The 20,158-nt window shown below is 47.1% G+C and overlaps 2 protein-coding genes across 2 annotated transcripts; one reads left to right on the top strand and one right to left on the bottom strand.

The window, feature by feature from the left end:
- Nucleotides 1–27: 27 nt before the first annotated feature.
- LOC118150445 (transmembrane protein 185A) lies at nt 28–3,934 on the bottom strand. The gene is made up of 3 exons (XM_035287956.3): nt 3,758–3,934; nt 2,988–3,111; nt 28–1,721 (listed from the first exon to the last, which is right to left on the bottom strand). Exons 1-3 carry the CDS (start codon nt 3,905–3,907, stop codon nt 1,477–1,479), a joined length of 519 nt encoding a protein of 172 aa, XP_035143847.1. The 5' UTR covers nt 3,908–3,934; the 3' UTR covers nt 28–1,476.
- A 7,964-nt stretch (nt 3,935–11,898) lies between these two features.
- MAGEA11 (MAGE family member A11) lies at nt 11,899–14,885 on the top strand. Its single transcript, XM_078364333.1, is given in 5 exon segments — nt 11,899–12,403; nt 13,199–13,207; nt 13,413–13,486; nt 13,554–13,852; nt 13,854–14,885. Coding segments are annotated over 5 exon segments (1,242 nt in total). The 5' UTR covers nt 11,899–12,269; the 3' UTR covers nt 14,580–14,885.
- Nucleotides 14,886–20,158: the final 5,273 nt, after the last annotated feature.

Genomic DNA, 20,158 nt, shown 5'->3' with positions numbered 1-20,158 from the left:
CATCCAGCAAATAAGATACAGATCGTGCACGTGTAAAATGAGGAGCCGGTTTATTGAACAGCTTAAGAGAGCAAAACTACTGGCTTTAGCTGCATTTTTTACACACTGAGCTGGAAGGGCTAAACCATCCCGTTCCCCCATACCCCAAAGAGAATAGGCTTGCTGGACGCCAGTGCCAGGGGCGGAGTTGTTTGCAGCGGACTTGAATTCAGCCCCATGTAGGCCGGTGAGCAGTCGCCTGCACTGAAACGCCACACTCTTCTCCTGGGTGAGAAGATCAATGCTCTTTTTTAGCCTCTTCTCAGCGAACAACCTATTTGTTTTCAGGCAGGACGACGTTAAACTTGCAACCTCTGATGCATGGAGGAAGCTGCAGCGCTTGAAGAAACTGCACGCACACGTGAAACCACCGTGCCTACCGCAAAGCCTTCTTCTCGCTGGCAGGAGGGAAGCTTGAGACTTCCCCACGCACAGACGTTACCCGCGTGGCCGTTTCTGCCCTCGGCAACATTCTCCAGCGCTCTGGCTTCAAGTCGCGCTTGTTGGGTTTTCGGCTAGCCACTACTCTGAGAACGTCAGAAGCAGCATGGAGCATCTCCGGCTTGGCGTTGCTGTCCTGGCAGTAGCAGCTACTGCGTACCTGCATGAGTTCCAGGGCAGAAGTGGCAATGTCCTGTGGGAGTGTGGCACCCCGCTGGGGCGGGACGGGTGTGCCAAGGGCGTCCACTTTTGCAGCAGAAGGCATCTGCCTGCAGCACAAGCTTGTAAAAAAGATACTCTAACAGAATGTGCTGTACAGAACTAGGGGTTAACACCGCATATCACGATGCTAACATATTTCTATAAATACTCTGCATACAGGCATGGAGTCACTCCCGTAAAAAGGGCTCATCGGTGAGGCTATGAAAAACTGCTCTCAGCATGCCCAAAGAGAAACTACTTCCACAGTAGGAACAGAAGAAAGGACTGTGCCGTGCCTAAACTCGTGGTGCGTCAGAGACATGGTTCCAGTTCCTACTGACTACGCCAGCCCTGACCGACCGGGGAGTGCTGAGTGCACTGCGGGAGGAGCTCAGCCCTGTGGAGAAAGGCATTTCTGAACAATGCTTTTCATTGGGATTTCAGCACCGTGTAAACAGACGTTCCTTCTGAGGGCCTGGTGAGCAGCCATTCCCCGGTGGGTGCCACGGGGAAGAGGAGCACCTGGAGCCCCTCCCAGACGGACGGAAATCCCGCGCCTGTTCTCACACCCTACCCGGCGTCCACATCGGCTGGCACACGCCCCTGTCACCTGCCACTTCCGCATCCCGTCGTGGTGAGTGGCTGACAGGCGCTGGATGCAAACAAGGCATGAGATGGACGTACCTGGAGACCCAGCTCCAGTTCTGGTTCTGCTTTGCGGGGTGAACGAGGGGGCAGAGGAAGGTGGAGAGAGCACATCTCAGTCCACTTAAGCTCTGTCCCCGGAAGTGGCATCTAATCCGGCATTTCGATATTTAATTTGGGAGGTGGGAGCACGTACTTCCCAGGGCTCTGGGTAATGACCACCCTGGCCTTCTTTCGAAACATGGGAGCGATTTTAGGAGGCTCCGGAACTGGGGTCTCTTCGGTTTCTTCACTATCTTCATGGTGGAGATCGTACGAAATGTTTCCGTATTCTCGTAGAAATGGGAAGATTTCAAGCAGAAACTGACAGAAATCTTTGCGAATACCAAACCACCCTGAAAAATAAGAATGTTTTGTTTCACACACTAGGCTCAACTGACCTTCCCGTTACCTTTCTTTCCATAACAGGAAGTTTCACTCCCTAAGCAACGTTGTCACACACTTTATCCAGACGCCTGAGTCACGAAGCCCGAACAGGGCGTGAGTACCCGAAATGAAGGAGAAGAACAAACCCTAGCGCCGTAGTTCTCTGAGTGGGGCTCCCCGACCAGCAGGGACAGCGTCCCTGGTGCCTTGTTAGGGATGCCATTCTCGGGCCTCAGCCCAGACCGCTCTCTGGAAACTGTGAGTCGGGCTAGGGTGGGCTCCAGAGGTACCCTTTTCCTGACCCTTTTGGGATTCTGCTGGGTGCCCAAGTTTGAGAACCACTGCTCCAGTGCGTCTCGAAACACCTGTGGTGCGTAGGCCCTGGTGTCTTCCACTAATCTTGTCCACCCAGGAAAAACTCATGGATGACAGTGCCATCCAAGCAAAGGGTTTCCGTCACCCTCTAGATTCCGCCAGGCTGGCAGTCATGCGTGGATCCTGGCAAGGAGGGGGCCTGAACTCATGGAGCCACCTTAAAGCCACTTGCCCGGTCCCACTCTTCGGTGCAGGCCCTCCCTGCTCCCGGGAGGGCAGAGGCACAAGCAGCAAGCATAGCCTGGGCTGCTGGGCTGCAGTGAGGCCCTGCCTCCAACCCCACTGGCTTTTGGAAGGCCAGTGCTCTGGGCTTCCATGCCATGGAGCTCACAGCCTCACCAGGAAGGCACCCTCTGCAGAGATCATTTTGGAAGTGTCTGCCTCAGCAAGCAGGTGGAAGGGAAGAGAGAGCTAGCAAGGCACGAGAGACAAGACTCGGGTGATGGCAGCAAGGACACTGGGGAGGCAGAGGGGCCAACTCGGAGCTAGGCTGGATCCCAGGGTTTGGGTGGGAGATGTGGATTTCCCATCAAACCCTCACGGGCCTGGGAAGAATCTATCTTGATCCCTAGTTTGCAGAGGAGGGAATAGGCTCTCTGAGAGGTTGCCTGCCTTGTCTGGTCCTACCTATTGGCAGCGTGCACTGCGAGAAAAGTCCCGGTGCAGGCCAGTAGAACACCAGGGTGATGGCGTGCCCTGCCCTCGGAAGGTCCCAGAACTTCCTCAGCCCTCGCTTCCCACACAAGCTTCTAATTTGGGACCCTAGGGGACTCATCCCTTCCTAGAGACCGCTATCTCCCACCTACCCGCGGTCCCACCCCAGACACACCCCAAGGACTTCTGAAAGGCTGAGTACATACAGTGGTTTCCTCCTTTCTGTCCAAATGTGGTTGCCATCAGCGTGATCAACGAGAGCCAAAGGGGGATGAAAATCGGGATGCAGGAGAAGGCGTTGTGGCCATCCAGTTTGTGAACCAGCAGAATCTAAAGAAAGAGACGCAGTCAAGGCCCTGTGGACGCCAGCACCAAGAACCCACAGAGGAGGAAGCCAGACCTCATTAGGCAGCTCCCCTCCCCCGACCCGCCTCGCAGGGCCCCACCGCAGTGAGCTGTCAGAAGAGGGAATGTCAGCACCACAGGAAAAGGCAGAAAAGCACCTATCCTTGGGGAATGCTCTAAATGAGCAAAATTTTATGTCCCTCTTCAGAGCTCAGCAAAAGCGCATCCACTTGAAAAGCTCCCGATACCAGCAGTTTTATGGCAAACTCCTCCCGATGTTTGTTCTACGGAGTCAACAGCTCCCATTCTAGAATTCTCCACACGACTCCAATACACAAATCCGACATCCACCTCTCCTTTTCCAAAAGTGGAAACTGGAGCCTTACAGAGGCAGCATGGCTCAAAAGGTGCACTCTTCTCCCTGCCAGCCCCACGCGCTCTCCCCAAGAGAAAGGAAGGATGTTCTCCTTTCACTAAAGCTCCCTCCCAGAGATGGCCCTGTTCTCTCCCCACTCCTGGAGTCGGCTCACTGTGAGCTCGAGGGACAGAGGCTGCCTTTCTAGGGGTGCAGGATCCTGTCAGGGGAAGCGTGAGCTCCAGGGGCCGAAGAGGCTTCCCGCGGAATGCTTACCTCAAACGTAAGAAGAGGCACCACGATGGTCATCCAGCTCAGGGCCATGGTTATGTGTGTCCTGCGCTGCTCGGCAATCACATCCATAGAGCGCAAGAACAAGACGGACCACACGATGTAGTAGAGGACCACCAGGCACAGAAAGGACATGAGAATCCACAGCGGGACACACACAACCTGGGGGGAGGGCGAGAGAAGAAGTCTCTTTAGCACGCCCGTCCCGGCCTCTGATGGAAGGCATCTTTGGCACCTCTCCAGTTAAGACGGTCCCACCCGCAAGCTGAGTAAGGGCCGTTCCCCCTCCCAGGCCTGCTGCCAGGACCACGCGGGACAGAAAAGGTATGGTGTGCCCACTGTAGGGCTTGCCGCCACCAGGGGACACAAACGCTCAGTGGCTGACATCAGTCCCCCTTCCTTTGAGTGACAAGACAGTCCGGCATCTGGCTCCGCAGCCTCTGCTCTTCCAGAGGCTTGCCCTCCCACACTCACTCAGGCTCCCCCAGGCCCCGCTGGCATCACAGCTTCCCAGGGAACGGGACACCGCTGTCACCCTGTGCACACATACAAGATCTCACCCCAACAGACTCTCTTCACCGGCAACCTTCCCACAACCTGCTGGGGGTACTTTGGCAACACAAACGGGAACGGGCTCCCCAGAAAGTGTGGCTGCCTGGGCTCCTCAGGGCCCGTACCCTCACCCCTACCAAGTTGGGTGGGGAACTTGGCAGGTTGACGCTGGATACGTAACGCTGCCGGGTCCCCGCCTCCACGGCAAGGGTGCATTCCGAATATGTTGCTGGTCGTACCAGGTGGTAGGCCTTGTGTCATCCACACGCAGGCCCAGAAGATGAGTTCTGGGAGCGTCACTTGGCCAGGCTCCCCTGTGACACGTCTCCGCCCTCCTGTCCAGTCCCCTGGGATGACACTTCTCCCTTCTTCCTTCTTCTTTTATTAATTATCTAACATACAGTAGGAGAAGTGACTGCCTTCCTTTGGTGTGGTGATCCCTGAGTCTTCACGCAAGTGTAGATTCGCACAGCCACAGGCAGGAGGCAGAAGAGGTCTGTCACCCTGTAAAACTCTCTCATGCTGTCCCTTCACTGTCACACCGTCCCACCCTTAGCCCCGGCAACCACTGATCTGTTCTCCGTCACTGTCCTTTTTTCCCTGCTGGAACTTTATGTAGATGGCATCGCAAGGCAAGTAGCCCGTTGAGACTGGCTTCCTGTCATTAACATAATGTCTCTGAGATTCATCCAACTTGTTCCCTGCATCCACAGGTGGACCCTCTCGTTGCTGAGTGGTATTCCACTGTACGCATGCCTACAGTTGGCTTATGCGACCGTCTGCTGAGGGTGGTTTCCGGCCCTTGGCTATCACTAACAAGGCCACTGCAAACACTAGAGTGTGGGTTTCTACCTGGCTGTGCCCTTTCACTTCTCTAGGGTAAATACCTAGGAATGGGGCAGCCGGCTCCCAGGGCGAGTGCACCTTTAATGCATCAGAAACTGCCAAACCATTTTCCACAGTGCCTGTACCGTTCTCCCTTCCCGCCAGTAATGTCGGAGTGTCCCAGCTCCTCTGCATCCTCCCGGGCACGTGGCTCTGTAGTTGCTGTTGAGTTTCGCCATTCGGAAGCCATGTGTTTTGGGCTCTCCTCCCGGTTGTAGTTTGCCTTCCCCAGCGGGTAATGATGTTGCACATCTTTTCCTGTGTTTTCTCACCATGCTCATATCCCATTTGCAAATTGTCAAGTCTTTTGCCAATTTTTAAATTAGGTGGTTCCTTTTGCATTTTTGAGTTTTTAAGAGTTCTCTGTACGTTCTGGGTGCAAGTCAATGTTTCGATGTGTGCTTTGCAAATATTTTCTCCATCTGTTGTCTGTCTTCATTTCAGTTTGGTGGAAGTCCACATTTATGTATTTGTTTAGTTCTAGGACTGTGGCAGATAAAGTACAAGGTGAGCTTAGCATTTTGTGATACCAGAGTGCTTAAGAAATGATGAGGTACATGAAAAGGGCACAGGAACTTCCAAAGGCTAAAAGGGCTCACAAAAGCTGGAAAATTTGAGCAACAGTATAAATAATGATAGCACTGAATTATAAGCAATAGAATAAAATGACAATTTAGATTTTTCTCATCTATGAGCATGGATTATCTCTTCATTTATTTAGATGTTTTCTAATTTTTCTGTCCTATTTTGTAGTTTTCAATGTATAGGTCTTGCAGATTTTTCATTAAATGTATTCCAAAGTACTTTATATTTTGCTATTCATAAAGCACTTATTTTTTTGTCATTTTCGTGTGTTTTCTGCTAGTATAGAGACACACAATAAATTTCCGTACATTAACCGTGTATCATACAACCATGGTATTCACTTATACCCCCCCCCCAAAAAAAAAGCAGTTTTGCTTTTTTCTTTGTAGAAACCTTAGGATTTTCCACATTGACCAGCATGTTGTTTGCAGTAAAGACCATTGTATTTCTTCCTTTTAAATCATGTTTTTCATGTCTTTCTCTTGGTGTATTGCAAGAGTGTGAACCTCTAATAGAAAAAGTTGAGGAGAAGCATGAACTCCATGACTTTTTCCTTGATTCTGACCTTAGATGGAAAGCATTCAATATTTCATCATTAAGCGTATGCTTAGCTCTGGGTTCTTTTTTGTAGATTTCCTTTAACAAATTGACAATGCTGACATATATTTCTAATTTGTTGAGAATTTTAAAAAATGAAATGTATTGAAATTTTCAAATGATTCTCTGCATCTAATGGTCATCAGTTTTTTTTTCTTTGTTTGTTTTTGTTCTTACTCATTTTCTATTTTTTTTCTCCCAACTACAGAAATCTTATATAGGTATGGAATTTATGTCTACACTAAGAAAGAATACCAGAGAAGGAATAAATAAAGGTAAAATAAAATGCTTTCTTATTCTTAACTGATCTAAAATGTAACTATTTATTTACATTAATAATAATACCATTGTATCAGGCAATTAGTGTATATGGAAAAATGAAATAAATGATACTAATATTACAAGCAATGCAATGAAGGAATTGAGTATACTCTTTCATAACGTGTCTATACTATCCAGGAAGCAGTATAGTGTTATTTTATGGCATGTTATTAAAATATATATTGTTAACTCCAAGAGAAAGACTACTTCTTTTAAAAAGAGGTATATTTTGCATGTACTAAATGCTCTATAAAATGAAAGAAGGTGGAAAAAGAAGAGGAATAAAGAAAAATTAAATACATATGAAATAGTTACATACCTGGTAGATATTAATGTGATTATATTAATTATCACTTTAAGTTGGAATGGTCTAAGTACACCAATAAAAGACAGATTGTCAGAATTCATAAAAAATAATACTCAAAAACACGTTTTCTATAAGAACCTCATTTTTAATTATAAGGACTCACGTAAGTTAAATGTAAGGAGCTTGAAAAGGTATTCGAACACTGACAAAAGAAAGCTGGAACTGCTACATTAATTTCATATTTAGAGTACCTAAAGTTTTTAAAAAGCAGACAATACCAATGGCTGGCAAGGATGCTGAGCAACTAGAATCACTCAATGCTGGTGAATGCAAATAGTACAGTCACCTTGGAAGACAGTTTGTGAGTTTCTTACAAAGCGGAACATAGTATTACCATACGGTTCAGAGAATATACCGCCTAGGTATTAACCCAAGTAATTTGAAATTTTATGTCTACACAAAGTCTTGCATATAAATTTGTATCATAGCTTATTTAATGACTCTCAGTAACAGGAAGCAACCAAGTTGTTCTTCAGGAGGTGAATGGAAACAAACTGTGGTACAGCCATTTAACAGAACACTATTAATCAACAAAAAGAAATGAGCCATCAAGTCATATTAGTCTGTTTTCATGCCACTGATAAAGACATACCTTAGCCTGGGAAGAAAAAAGGTTTAATTGGATTTTCAGTTCCACATGGCTGGGAAGTCTCAGAATCATGGCAGGAGGTGAAAAGCATTTTGTACATGGCAGAGGCAACAGGAAAAGTGAGGAAGAAGCCGAAGTGGAGACCCCTGATAAACCCATTAGATCTCGTGAGACTTATTCACTATCACGAGAGTAGCATGGGAAAGACTGCTCCCACGATCCAATTACTTCCCCCTGGGTCTGTCCCACAAAACATGGGAATTCTGGGAGACACAATTCAAGTTGACATTTAGGTGGGGACACAGCCAAATCATATCACAAGCCATACAAAGACATGGATGAATATTAAATGCCCATCCCTAAGTTAAAGAAACCAGTCTGAAAGGATTAGATAGTATACGATGATACAATTCATTTGATATGCTGGAAAAGGCAAAACTACAGAGACAGTAAAAAGATCAGTTGCTTCCAGGAGTTGAGTGGGTGAGGGGGGAGGGTTGAATAGGTAAGCACAGGGGATTTATTAGGGTGGCGAAGCTATCCTGTATGATACGGTAACAGTGAATATAACACTATGCATTTGCCAAAACCCTCAGAACAACTGTGACTCCTAATGTATGCAAATATAAAAAAAAATTTTAGGAGGTCTGAAGATCTCAGAAAAGAATGGATAATATGACAAAACAGAATACCTATATTACAAACATATGAAACAACCTCTATAATGAATACCAAGAGAAAAATTGCTGCCACAAGTAACTCTGGAAGTGAGTAGAACCTGTAAGAATAAAATTAGAAGGAACACAATAGTTCAGAAAAGAAGGACCTTCCAGGATTCTGGCTGTTGCCTATTGTCAGCCATAGGAGGACCCAGGCAAGAGGCTTGAAGTGAGTGACATGCTCCCACTTCTGCAGTGGGGTGGGAGTGGGGTTTCACGGAGGTGAGGCTGTGGTCTGAAATGGATAACTCAGATAATCAAGGGCTAGATTTGGGTAGGAGTAAAATGAACGAAAATAATGGTTTGGATGGAAAAGCAGCTGGGAGGGAGAGAATGAATTGGTCTTTCACTCAGATTTCAAGATCTTTGAGCTGCATCCAGTTGGGGAAGACTCTCACACAACCAAATTAAATAACAGGCCATCTGGGAGGGAAATTTTATTGACTTTTATTCACAAAGCTTCAATTTTTTACTAATTTGGTATTATATGTTCTATTGAGCTGCATGTCCTCTGAGATATTTTAGATAACAACAGAAGAAATTCCCAAAAGAGAGTATAGTAGGATATGGTCTAAAAATAATATTTTAAAACTGCCATTTATCAAATATTCAATATGTGCCAGACCCTGTGCCAGGTGATTTAACAAATTTCTTACAATACAACAGTCCTGCAAGAAAAAAATGATCTAGCAAACAGAGTCTTGCTGTCACCTGTTCTTGGCTCTGTGGGGACCTGATGACAGGTGGCCATAGGTGGCAGACTCCATTGTACCACAGGCAAGAAGTAGGGGAACCCCAGGAGATGAGGTGTTGGTGTAAAGGGGAGATGTCTGCTCATCTCAGGGATTGTGAGTCCAGGAAGGGCAGGCCCCAGCAGGAGTAAAGATGAATAACCCACAGGAGGACTTTGGATTCCCCACCCCAGAACCAACAGGGCCAGCCTCTAACTCTGGTTGAGGAGGAGCCCCACGGGAAGGTGTGCGCCTTCTCCCAGAGGTCCTACAATCACGGGTGCTGAAGCACCCCAGGAAGCACCTGGCCTGGGACCCACAGCCATTCTCTGCAAGAGGTGCCGCTGGGCAAATTCTGCACAGTGAGGGCAGCAGAGCATCTCCCACCCATCACTTCATCAAAGAGCCAGGAGCCAGGGGGAGGAGCCTCCTGAGTGAGGACTGAGGGTCCACCCACCCCACATAGAGGGACCACAAAATGCAGCTCAGCCCCTCCTGTCAGCCCTGGAAGACCCTGGCAACGTTGGCACCCCGACCACACACCTCCCCCTCACTGCCACGTCAGGGGACTCAGAGTCAGAGACTTGGTCTCTGAGGAGAGCAGACACCATAGGCAGAGGACGGAGCTCCAAGCTCTGCAAGGAATCAAGGTCAGAAACCTGAGGGAGGATTGACCCCGAGAGCATCTGCACCCCTCGCCACTACTCTCCCCCTCACCCCCACGTGGGCAGAAGCGGGTTCCGCCCCCACTGTCAATCCAGGGAAGCTCCAGGCCTGCGGTCCGGATGTGACCTCCACTGGCTTCTGCCTCTGGGATCTGAGAGACGCGAGGGCGTCTCTCTGTGAGGGGCGTCTTGAGGGCAGCAGAGTGCAGGGGGCCCAGGAGGCAAGGTGAGAGCTGAGGGAGAACTGAGGATGCCCCCTCCCCGGATAGAGGGCCCCAAATAATCCAGTACCGACCCTGGAGCCAGCCCTGAACCAGCAGGGGACCAAATTATCAGGCTGAGACAATCCCCTACCTCAATGCCCAAGGAGACTCTGTGAGTCGGGTCTATGGTGTGACTTGGGCAGAGGCAGTTCCACAAGGGATGGGGCCCCAGGCCTCTCCAGACATCAACTTCAGGACTCTGAGAAATTATGGAGAGGCTCCACCCCATCCCAGTAGAATCCATCTTTGTCCCTGCTGTCAACGCAAGGGCGCTCGGGCTTGGTGCTCCGCCTTGCGCATTAGGGGGTCAGAGAGACGTGAGAGCCTGCTTCTGAGGGGTGGCTTGAGATCCGCTGAGGGCAGCGGGCCCAGGCTCTGTGAGAAGGCAAGATGAGATGCTGAGAGAGGACTGAGGACGCCTCCTCCCCAGAGAGAGGACCCCAAATAATCCAGCACCGCATCTGCTGCCAGTGCTGGATCACCCCACGGGGGCGGACTTCTCAGGCTGGGCCTTCCGAACTTCCACCCCCCGACCCCCAGCCGCTTAAGCCTCAGGGGACTCTGGGGTCACAGCTTGGTGTGACCAGGGCAAGGCTGGCTAGGAGAGGACAGGGCCCAGGTTCTGCCAGGCATCAAGGTCAGGATCATGAGGGAGGGCTGAGGCCCCACAGAGCGAGGCTCCATCTCTGCTGTCAGTCCTGGGAAGATCCTGGCACGGCTGCCAGGCACACGGATCCTGATTTGCGCATCCTGGGCTGACGGAAGGAAGGGGCTTGATATCACGAGCATGACCTGCGGGGAGCACAGCCAGGGCCCAGTCCCTGTTGGGAGACAAGGCAGGCCTGTGGGAGGCCTGAGGGGACCCAGCAGCCCAGGACGGGGGCCCACCTCTGCCCCCATCTCAGACTGAGGCGCCTCCCCATTCAGCCTTGGGAATATGAAAGAGGGAGACCCAGGTCCACAGAGAGGGTCTCGGGTTCAGCCATGCCAGGATCAAGGGGAGGAAGAAGAAGGAGGATTCAGGAGACCTTGGACTCCAGGTCAGTGGGGACCTTGGCCCTTGGAGGACCCAGGCACAGTGGCCACATAAGGTGCATCCTCACTGTGCCTTCGGGGTGTTAGAGAGGAGAGGGTTGTGGTCTGAGGAGTGGACCCTCAGGTCAGCCCAGGGAGGAGTCCCACAGCTCTGAGGGAGGACTCAGTCAACCAATTATCGCTGAGGTAGAAAACCTACCCCTGGCATCAGTCCTGGGAGGACCCAGGCAGGACTCTAGGAAAGAGGGTCACCTCCCCACTTCCTAGTTGGGGTTCTCCAAGAGACAGTGGCCTTGGCCTGCAAAACCCACCCACAATTCAGCAGGAGGGAAAGGGATAGACCTTGTCAGGAGTAAATCCGAATACCCGGAGGACACCCAGAGAGAGGAGGCACCCCTGAAATCTTCTCCATCTGTTAGCCTTTGGAATGCCATGCAGGGGTGTCCATGTAGCGCCCCTTCACTTTCTGTCTCCCACATCTCAGAGAAGTGGGGCCCTTGGTCTGAGGCAGGTCCTCAGGTCAGCAGAGGGGTCCACACCTGGTCAGCACAGGGTGGAGTCCAGGATCTGCCAGTAGTCAAGGAGAGGAAAATGGGTGAAGACTGAAGGTAAGAAGTTAACCTCTCACATGCCAAAGAAAAAGGGACCTCACAAACCCCTCCTTCCTCTGTTTTCATCCCTGGGAAGCCCCAGGTAGGGGAGGCATGTGCCAAGCTCTCATTTCTGCCATGTGGTTGGGGGTGGTGGGTTTCTGGTTTCAAGGGGATGATGACAGGTCAGCAGATGGAGCCACAACTGGTCATCAGAGGGAGGAGTCCCAGGATCTTTAGGACTCAAGGTGTGCCCCCTTTGTGAGGATTGGAGATACTCCCCATCCCGTAATGAAGGGACCCCCACAGAGACTCACTGTCCCCTGTCCTTGGCACTAAGGGGACCTGATCATGGGTGGCCCTAGATGGGAAGCTCACTTGTACCACAGGCAGGAAGTTGGGGAACCTTCAGGGAGTTGAGGTCTCGGTGTAAAGGAACACGTCTGCTCATCTAAGGGGTTTGGAGTCGAGGAAGGACAGGCCCTGGCAGGAGTAAAGATGAAAAACCCACAGGAGGACTTTGGAGGAATCCCCACCCCAGAACCGAAGGGGCCAGCCTCTGGCATCAGCCCTGGACAACCGCACACCAGGTGATGGGATGTGGGGTCCATCATTTCTGTTTTGGAATCTCAGGCAGGTGAGGACTGTGTTCTCAGAGGACGACTTCGAGGCAATGAAAGGAGCCCTGTCGAGTCCACAAATAAAGAGGTCCCTGGATCCGCCAAGAGTCAGGTGAGAAACCTTGAGGGTTTCCCCTGGCCAGAACACAGAGGAGGGTCACACAGAAGTCTGCTCTGCCCCTGCTGTCTCTCCAGAGATCATGTGCAGGACTATCTGTTGAGGCCCCTCTCTTATACTGGGATCACTGGTCTCAGGGAGGGGGAGGCTTTGGTCTGAGAGGGCTGCACTTAGGTCAGCAGTGGGAGGGTCCCAGGCCATACTCAGAATCAAGTGAGGGCCAAGGGGACCCCACATACCAAACACATGGGACCCAGCCCTACCCTGCCCCTTCTGTCAGCCACGGGAAGTCGCAGGGAACCGTGGGTGTTTCCATTTCCCTGGTTTCCTCTTCCAATGTGTCCTGAAGAGAGAGCTTTGGTTTCAGGATGTGGCCCAGGTCAACAGAGGGTGGGTCCCAGCCCCAGATGGGCATCAAGATGGGGAACAAGCAGGCTTTTCACCCCAGGACACATGGACCCAGCTGAATATCACCACCTCTTGCTGTCCTTCCTGGATAGTCCTGGGTGTATGTGGCCAGATGTGGATCCCCACAGATCCCCTGAGACATCTGAGAGTGTCTCAGGTCAACAGAAGTGTGTGTTTCAGGCCCTGGCAGGAGAAAGGTGAGGGCCCTAAGCTCACAGGGGACCATTCACTCCCAAACAATGAGAAACTCACAGAGCCTCGCCCACCTTTCTGACAGTGCTGGGGTGCCAGGATGGTTCTTGCAGTTTGCAGCCTGAGGGCTCCATGGTTCCTCTTCTAGAAGCTCCAAAAACTGAGCAGTGAGGCTTTTGTCTGAGGCAGGGTCTTCAGGTCTCAGAGCAGAGGAGGCCCAGGCAGTTCCAGCAGTCAAGAGGTGATGATCACCTTCAACATACAAAGGGCCCAACCCGCCTAAGTACAGAAAGGGACTCCCAACTTGTAGCCTCGCCTGCCCTACCTTCAGTCCTGGAGCCTTCTGCTCTGATGTCTAGCTGCATCTTGAGCAGCCTTCTCACTTTCTTTTTCAGATTCGTAGAGAACAGGCCAAACAGTAGGACAGGAGCCCCAGAAGGCCCGAGAGGATCACTGGAGGAGAAGACCTGTAAGTAGGTGTTGGTTAGACTCTCCATGGTTCATGTCTCAGCTGAGTCTGCTCTCACGCTCCCTCTCTTCCCAGGCCTGTGGTTCCCCATCACCCAGATCCTTCCCACAGTGCTGCCTGCTGACCTGACCAGAGTTACCATGCCTCTTGGGCAAAGGAGTCAGCACTGTAAGCCCGAGGAAGGTCTTCAGGCCCAAGAAGAAGCCCCCGGCCTGGTGGGTGCACAGGCTCTCCCAGTTGAGGAGCAGGAGGCTGCCTCCTTGTCCTCTACTCTGAATGCAGGCACTCTAGAGGAGGTGCCTGTGGCTGAGTCACCGAGTCCTCCCCAGAGTCCTCAGGCAGCTTCCTCCTCCCCCACTGCCATAGACTCCATTAGGATGGAGCCTACTTGATGAGGGCTCCAGCAGCCAAGAAGAGGAGGGGCCAAGTACCTTGCCTGACATGGAAGACCCTGAGTCCTTTCTCCACGATATGCTAGATGAGAAGATGGCTGAGTTGGTTCATTTACTACTCCACAAGTATCGAGTCAAGGAGCCGATCACAAAGGCAGAAATGCTGGAGCGGGTCATCAAAAATTACGAGGAATACTTTCCTGAGATATTTCGGGAAACCTCTGAATGCATGCAGCTGCTTTTTGGCATTGACGTGAAGGAAGTGGACCCCATTAGCCACTCCTACATCCTTGTTACCTCTCTCGGCCTCTCCTATGATGGCATACTGGGTGATTAGCAGAGCATGCCCAAGTCTGGCCTCCTGATATTAGTCGTGGGCATAATCTTCATGGAGGGCAACTGTGTCCCTGAAGAGGCTATGTGGGAAGTGCTGAGTGATATGGAGGTGTATGCTGGGAGGGAGCACTTCCTATTTGGGGAGCCCAAGAAGCTCCTCACCCAAGACTGGGTGGAGGAAAACTACCTGGTGTACCAGCAGGTGCCCGGCAGCAATCCCACATGCTATGAGTTCCTGTGGGGTCCAAGGGCCCACGCCGAGACCAGCAAGATGAAAGTTCTTGAGTATATAGCCAATGCCAATGGGAGGGACCCCACTTCTTACCCATCCCTTTATGAAGAGGCTTTGAGAGTGGTGGGAGAGGGAGTCTGAGCAAGAAATGCAACCAGGGCCAGTGGGCAGGGAACTGGGCCAATGCATGCTTCAGGGCCACATCCAGCGGCTTCCCTGCCCTGTGTGAAATCAGGCCCATTCTTCCCTCTGTGTTTGATGAGAGAAGTCAATGTTCTCAGTAGCGGAGGGCACAGTGGATGGAGGGGAATACATTGTATACTGTCTTTAGGTTTCTCTTTCATCGGGTGACTTGGAGATTTCTTTCTGTTTCCTTTTGTTAACTTTCAAATATTGTTCCTGTAATAAAAGATTTAATTAGTTTCAACACCTAAGTGTATGGATGACACTGATCACATGCGTAGGTTTGCTTATCCACTTCAAGTGTAAGAGTTTGCCATTTTGTAAAATATTTTGGGAAACCTTCCATCTTGCTGCGATTTGGAATAAGATACCACAACAATGGAACAGGCATTTTCTTGGAGAATGTAAGAACTTAGCAATAAAATTGAACTGGTGTTATGGAACAGAGAAATAAAGGGATAAATTCGTTAATTCTCACCTTCTTATCTATATTTATCTGTTGTTCTATGAAATTATAGCACACATACATATGCACCAAGCAAATGCAGTTTCCTATTGAATTGCAGATTCTCTGAGATGTCCTGGACAATAAAAAATGTTCCAGAGGAGAGAGTGGTAGCACCTGGGGTCAAGGTAACACTGGAAATAGCTGTCAATCATTAAATATCCAATATATACCAGGCATCATCCCAGGCATTTTAATACATTTCCTACGTTACAACAGTCCTACAGATAATGGTCCATCAAACCCATTTTCTGGATGAAGAACCTGAGTCTCATGGAGCTTGGTAACTTGCTCGAGATCATATGGCTGATAAATCACAAGTTTGGTCTGAGTTCATCGAGAGCCCATGCTAATCTCACTCTTCACAGCCTGAAGTACACCTCTTTCCCTTAATTTATTTGTCTTCTCAGTACTGAATAATGTCTCTCAAGTGACCAAAAGAAGGACCCTGTGGCCATGCTACTCAAGGCAGGCCTACAAAAGGAAGGAGACATTGAGAATGAAACACAGTCTGGGAATAGTCTGTGGGCTTTATCAACCTAGGGTCCTTCTGCCTGAGCCTTGGGGTTACTGAGAGGTGACTCTACACAGGTGCAGGAATTTCTGCCCAGCCCTAACACTGTCCTGTACTATAGCAGCCTTCCCTTGGTCTCTGCCGTGTTCCCTCTCTTCCAATTGGAATCTGGCCTCCCTGCTGTTTGCTGTGAAAGTTGAGTGGAATCAACTGCCCTCCCATTTACACATCCTGTCATCCCAATTGTGTGTCTAAACACACTCTCAAACTTTTCTAAATAGATGGCGAGTGAAATGCGATTTAGCACATGATTCTTGTCATATAAAGTTAGAGAGGGACTCTTTTTAAACCACTCGTTATTTGTAATAGGAATTTAAGGAATGTTTTACTTGAAATTGGTCACTGAACACATACAAGGATGAATGAGCTTACCTTGGTGGTCAAAAACCAAAGGTGGAGATGAGGAAAGACCATGGAAATCACTGTGGAGTCTACATCTACTGAGGCTGAACTCCTATAACCCTAGAGTCTCCCAGGAGGTGAAAAATCGTTCCTTTGTGAGAGTACTAGGTCAAATTTTAACAGAATAATTAACCAAAATTCTACTTTGTCTTGTCTAGTATTTACCCCACAGGAAAATATGGGCTTTCATTGTGTCTAAAAGCACCTGACAGGTGTTTAGGCATGTGGAGTGTAGCAGAAATTCACAGGTTAAGATTTTGACCAGGAATCAAATGGAGGAAAAATTCTAAGCCTACTAAGTAAGGGTTTAAAGGTTATTATAAAGGGAAGATTCCCTGAGGAGCCTTCCTGCTCAGTGACTTTCAAGGTTTTGGGACAGTTGTGAGCCTACATTTGAAAGCATCAATCACGTAGCAGGCACTAGAAAAAATTAGAGAACTTCAAGGCAAATGTGGCCTCAGAAACTCCTCCTAGCAATGAGAAGGGTTGTATAAGATCAAATTATCATAGTTGCTTTTTCTTGAGCACCTCCTACATAACAGTTTATAGTGGGGAGTATATTACTCACTCACATTTTGTCTTTGTCTCCTTCCTGGACACATGGGAACAGTACAGCACAGTTATATTTAGGAAGGGTCATGTGATCACTTGTTACCACTGAAACATAAACAGAAGTATTGTTTGTCACATCAGGCATTTGAGAACCAGTGTGCCATTTTCACGTTTTCTTCCTCCATCCAATAGTACATGTGGCAGCTTCATTTTGAGATAATGGAATCACAGGGTGGAAGGAGCCTGGATCCCTCTGTCACGTGAGAGTGGAGAGCCCCTGCCAAAACACATCAGAACTTATGTGTACATAAAATAAACTTTTCTTGTGTCAAGTCATTCACATTTTCAGGTTGGTCTGTTACATCACCTAGCAGTTATTTTTACTGGCTAATACACAGCTACTATTTTTGCTGTTTTTCTTATTTAAAGAGTTTTATTACAAAAATAGCAGTATGTATATATATATTTGTTTCAATCTAAATATACAGATATATTATAATTTTTCCCTTTTCAAAGTCCTTCCACAATTTAAAACCCACCACAGAGTTTACCATAATTATTATTCTTATATGTATTATTTTAAAGCTGACTTTAGGCTTTTTATATATAGATGTCCTATGAAAATACCAGTATATTGGTCATTTTGATAATGATGTACATATTGATGTGCTACTTGGCTTTACCGCTTAATAAAACGGATACAGAATCTTACTATGACAGTACGTATATATCTCCCTTTATCTTGTAACCACTCTCTAGAATCTTAAAGCATTAATATCCCATAATTAATTAAACCATTCTGTACCTGATAGATACATAAATTGTTCTCTACTCGCTGTTATGATCAATAGAACTGAAACCAACATCTTTGAACATGAATTATTGTGCAAATGTACATATTGTTTACTAAGAAATACATAACAATGTGAACATTGGGTTAAAGTGGAAAGGGTGGAAACAGTTTACAGTTTTATAAATACTGCAGACATTTCAATCCAAAATCTGTAGCAATACATGTTCTGACAGATTAATGTATATGAATATTTTATACTCTCATGAACATTTTAATATATTAATTTTAAATTTTTGATCAAAAATATGAGCGAAAAATATTTTCTCAATGTTACTTTAATTAGTGTCTCTGCATTTTCTAATCACGTTAATTAGAATAGCAAGTTAATTTCTTACTCATATGAAGCTGGATTTATGGGGCAGTGTTCTAAGTAAGACTATTCCTCTGGGCATGATTTAAAATTTTGAAATGTCAACATATGTTTTTCTTTTGAGGAGGAAAGATTCAGTCAGACTGACAGGAGTCAGGGAAGGAGAGCAGACAGGACACGCTCAGCCCGTGAGGGTCGTTGGGTGGATCCATGGGAGAGAAATTGTCAGAGTCCGTGAGTGAGACCACTTGGGAAACCAAGTCCACAGAGACCCAGCAGGCTGGCACTCAGAGCTCTGAGTTCAGAGTTCGGCCTAGTGAGGACAGGGAACCAGGAACCCAAGGGAAAGGAGCCAGAGGAAGAGGGAGTACAGCACAATGTACAGGAGTAGTTTTGGGAAATCTGGGAATCACAGTCATCAGCTGGGTTGCCATTTCACTGTCTTAATGGTGTCCTTTGAAGCCCAAAAGTTTAAAATTTTGGCGAAGTCCAATTTACCAATTTTTTTCCTGTTAATGCTTTTGGTGTCATATATAGGAATTATCTGCCAAATCCAAGGTCATGAAAATACACCCTTATGTTGTTTTCTACAAATTTTATCATAATAGTTCTTATATTTAGATAGTTGATTCATTTTGAGTTAATTTTTGTATATAGTGTGAGGTAAGGTCAAACTTCATTCTTTTGTATGTGCTTATCCAGCTGCTCCAGCACCATTTGTTGAAAAGATTATTCTTTCCCCCATTGAGTTCTCTTGGTACCCTCATTAAAATTGGTTGTCCCTAGAGACATGAGTTTATTTCTGGACTCTCGATTCTATTTCATTGATCTGTACTTCTATCCTTGTACCACTACTAAACTGTTTTGACTTCAGTTGCTTTGTCTTAAGTTTTGAAGTCAGAAAGTGTGAGTCTTCCTACGTTTTTTCTTTTATCAAGTTTGTTTAGGCTAAAATGGGTCCAATTAATATTTAACAAGCAAAATCAATTTTGGGGATAGCATTTTTAAAGCATTTTATGTGTCATTAAAAAAATTTGCACTTTTTGTGGGTATACAGTAGATGTACATATTTATGGGGTACATGAGATGTTTTGATATAGGTATGCAATTGACAATAATCACATTATGGGAAACGGGGTATCCATCCCTTCAAGTATTTACTCTTTGTGTTACAAGTGATCCAATCATGTTCTTTTAGTTATTTTAAAGTAACTAAACACTATTGACTACAGTCGCCCTCTTGTGCTATAAAATAGTAGAGCTTATTAATACTTTCCTACTATATTTGTCTCCTTTCTGGAGACCCATCAACCATCCCCAACTCCCCCTCAACCATGACCCTTCTACCCTTCCCAGCCTCAAGGAATCATTTTTCTACTCTTTACGTCCACTAGTTCAATTCTTTTTATTTTTAGATCCCACATATAAGTGAGAACATGCAATGTTTGTCTTTCTGTGTCTGGCTTATTTCACTTAACAAAATGATCTCCAGTTCCATCCATGTTGCTGCAAACGATAGGATGTCATTCTTTATGATGGCTGAGTAGCACTCCATTGTGTATATGTACCACATTTTCTTTAACCATTCGTCTGTTGACAGACACTTAGGTTGCTTCCGAATTTTGGCTTTTTTGAATAGTGCTACAGCAAACATGGGAATACAGATTTCTCTTCGATATACTGATTTCCTTTCTTTTGGGTATATATTCAGCAGTGGAATTCCTGGATCACATGGTAGCTCTATATTTAGTTTTTGGAGGAACCTTCAAACTATTCTTCACAGTGGTTAAACTAATTTACATTCCCACTAACAGTGAACGGGGAGTTCTCTCTTCTCTGCATCTTTGCAAGCATTTGTTGTTGCCATCTTTTAGATATAAGCCATTGTAACTGGGGTGAGATTATATCTCATTGTAGCTTTGATTTGCATTTCAGTGATGATCAAATAAGCTGAGCACCTGCTACATGCTTGTTTGCTTCTTCCTTTGAGAACTGTCTATTCAAATTAATAATGAATTCTCTATAAATACATATATGTGAGTATATTTCTAGACTCTCTGTAGTTCCAGTGACGCATTTCTATTGTTATGACAATATTATACTCTACTGATTGATTATTTTGACTTTATAATAAGCCTTGAAATTAAGTAATATAACCCCTGCAACATTTATTGTCCTTTTTTATTATTATATTTTAAATTCTGGGATACATGTGCAGAACGTGCAGGTTTGTTACATAGGTATACATGTGTTGTTGTCTTTTAAAAAGTTATTTTGGCTATTCTGTGTTCTTTGTACTTATATATGAATGTGAACACCAGTCTATCAATTTCTATTATTA

The sequence above is a fragment of the Callithrix jacchus genome, chromosome X, assembly GCF_049354715.1.
Source record: "Callithrix jacchus isolate 240 chromosome X, calJac240_pri, whole genome shotgun sequence".
NCBI lineage: Eukaryota > Metazoa > Chordata > Mammalia > Primates > Cebidae > Callithrix > Callithrix jacchus.
The sequence above is the reverse complement of the archived record's forward strand: the minus strand, read 5'-3'. Positions and strand labels throughout refer to the sequence as shown.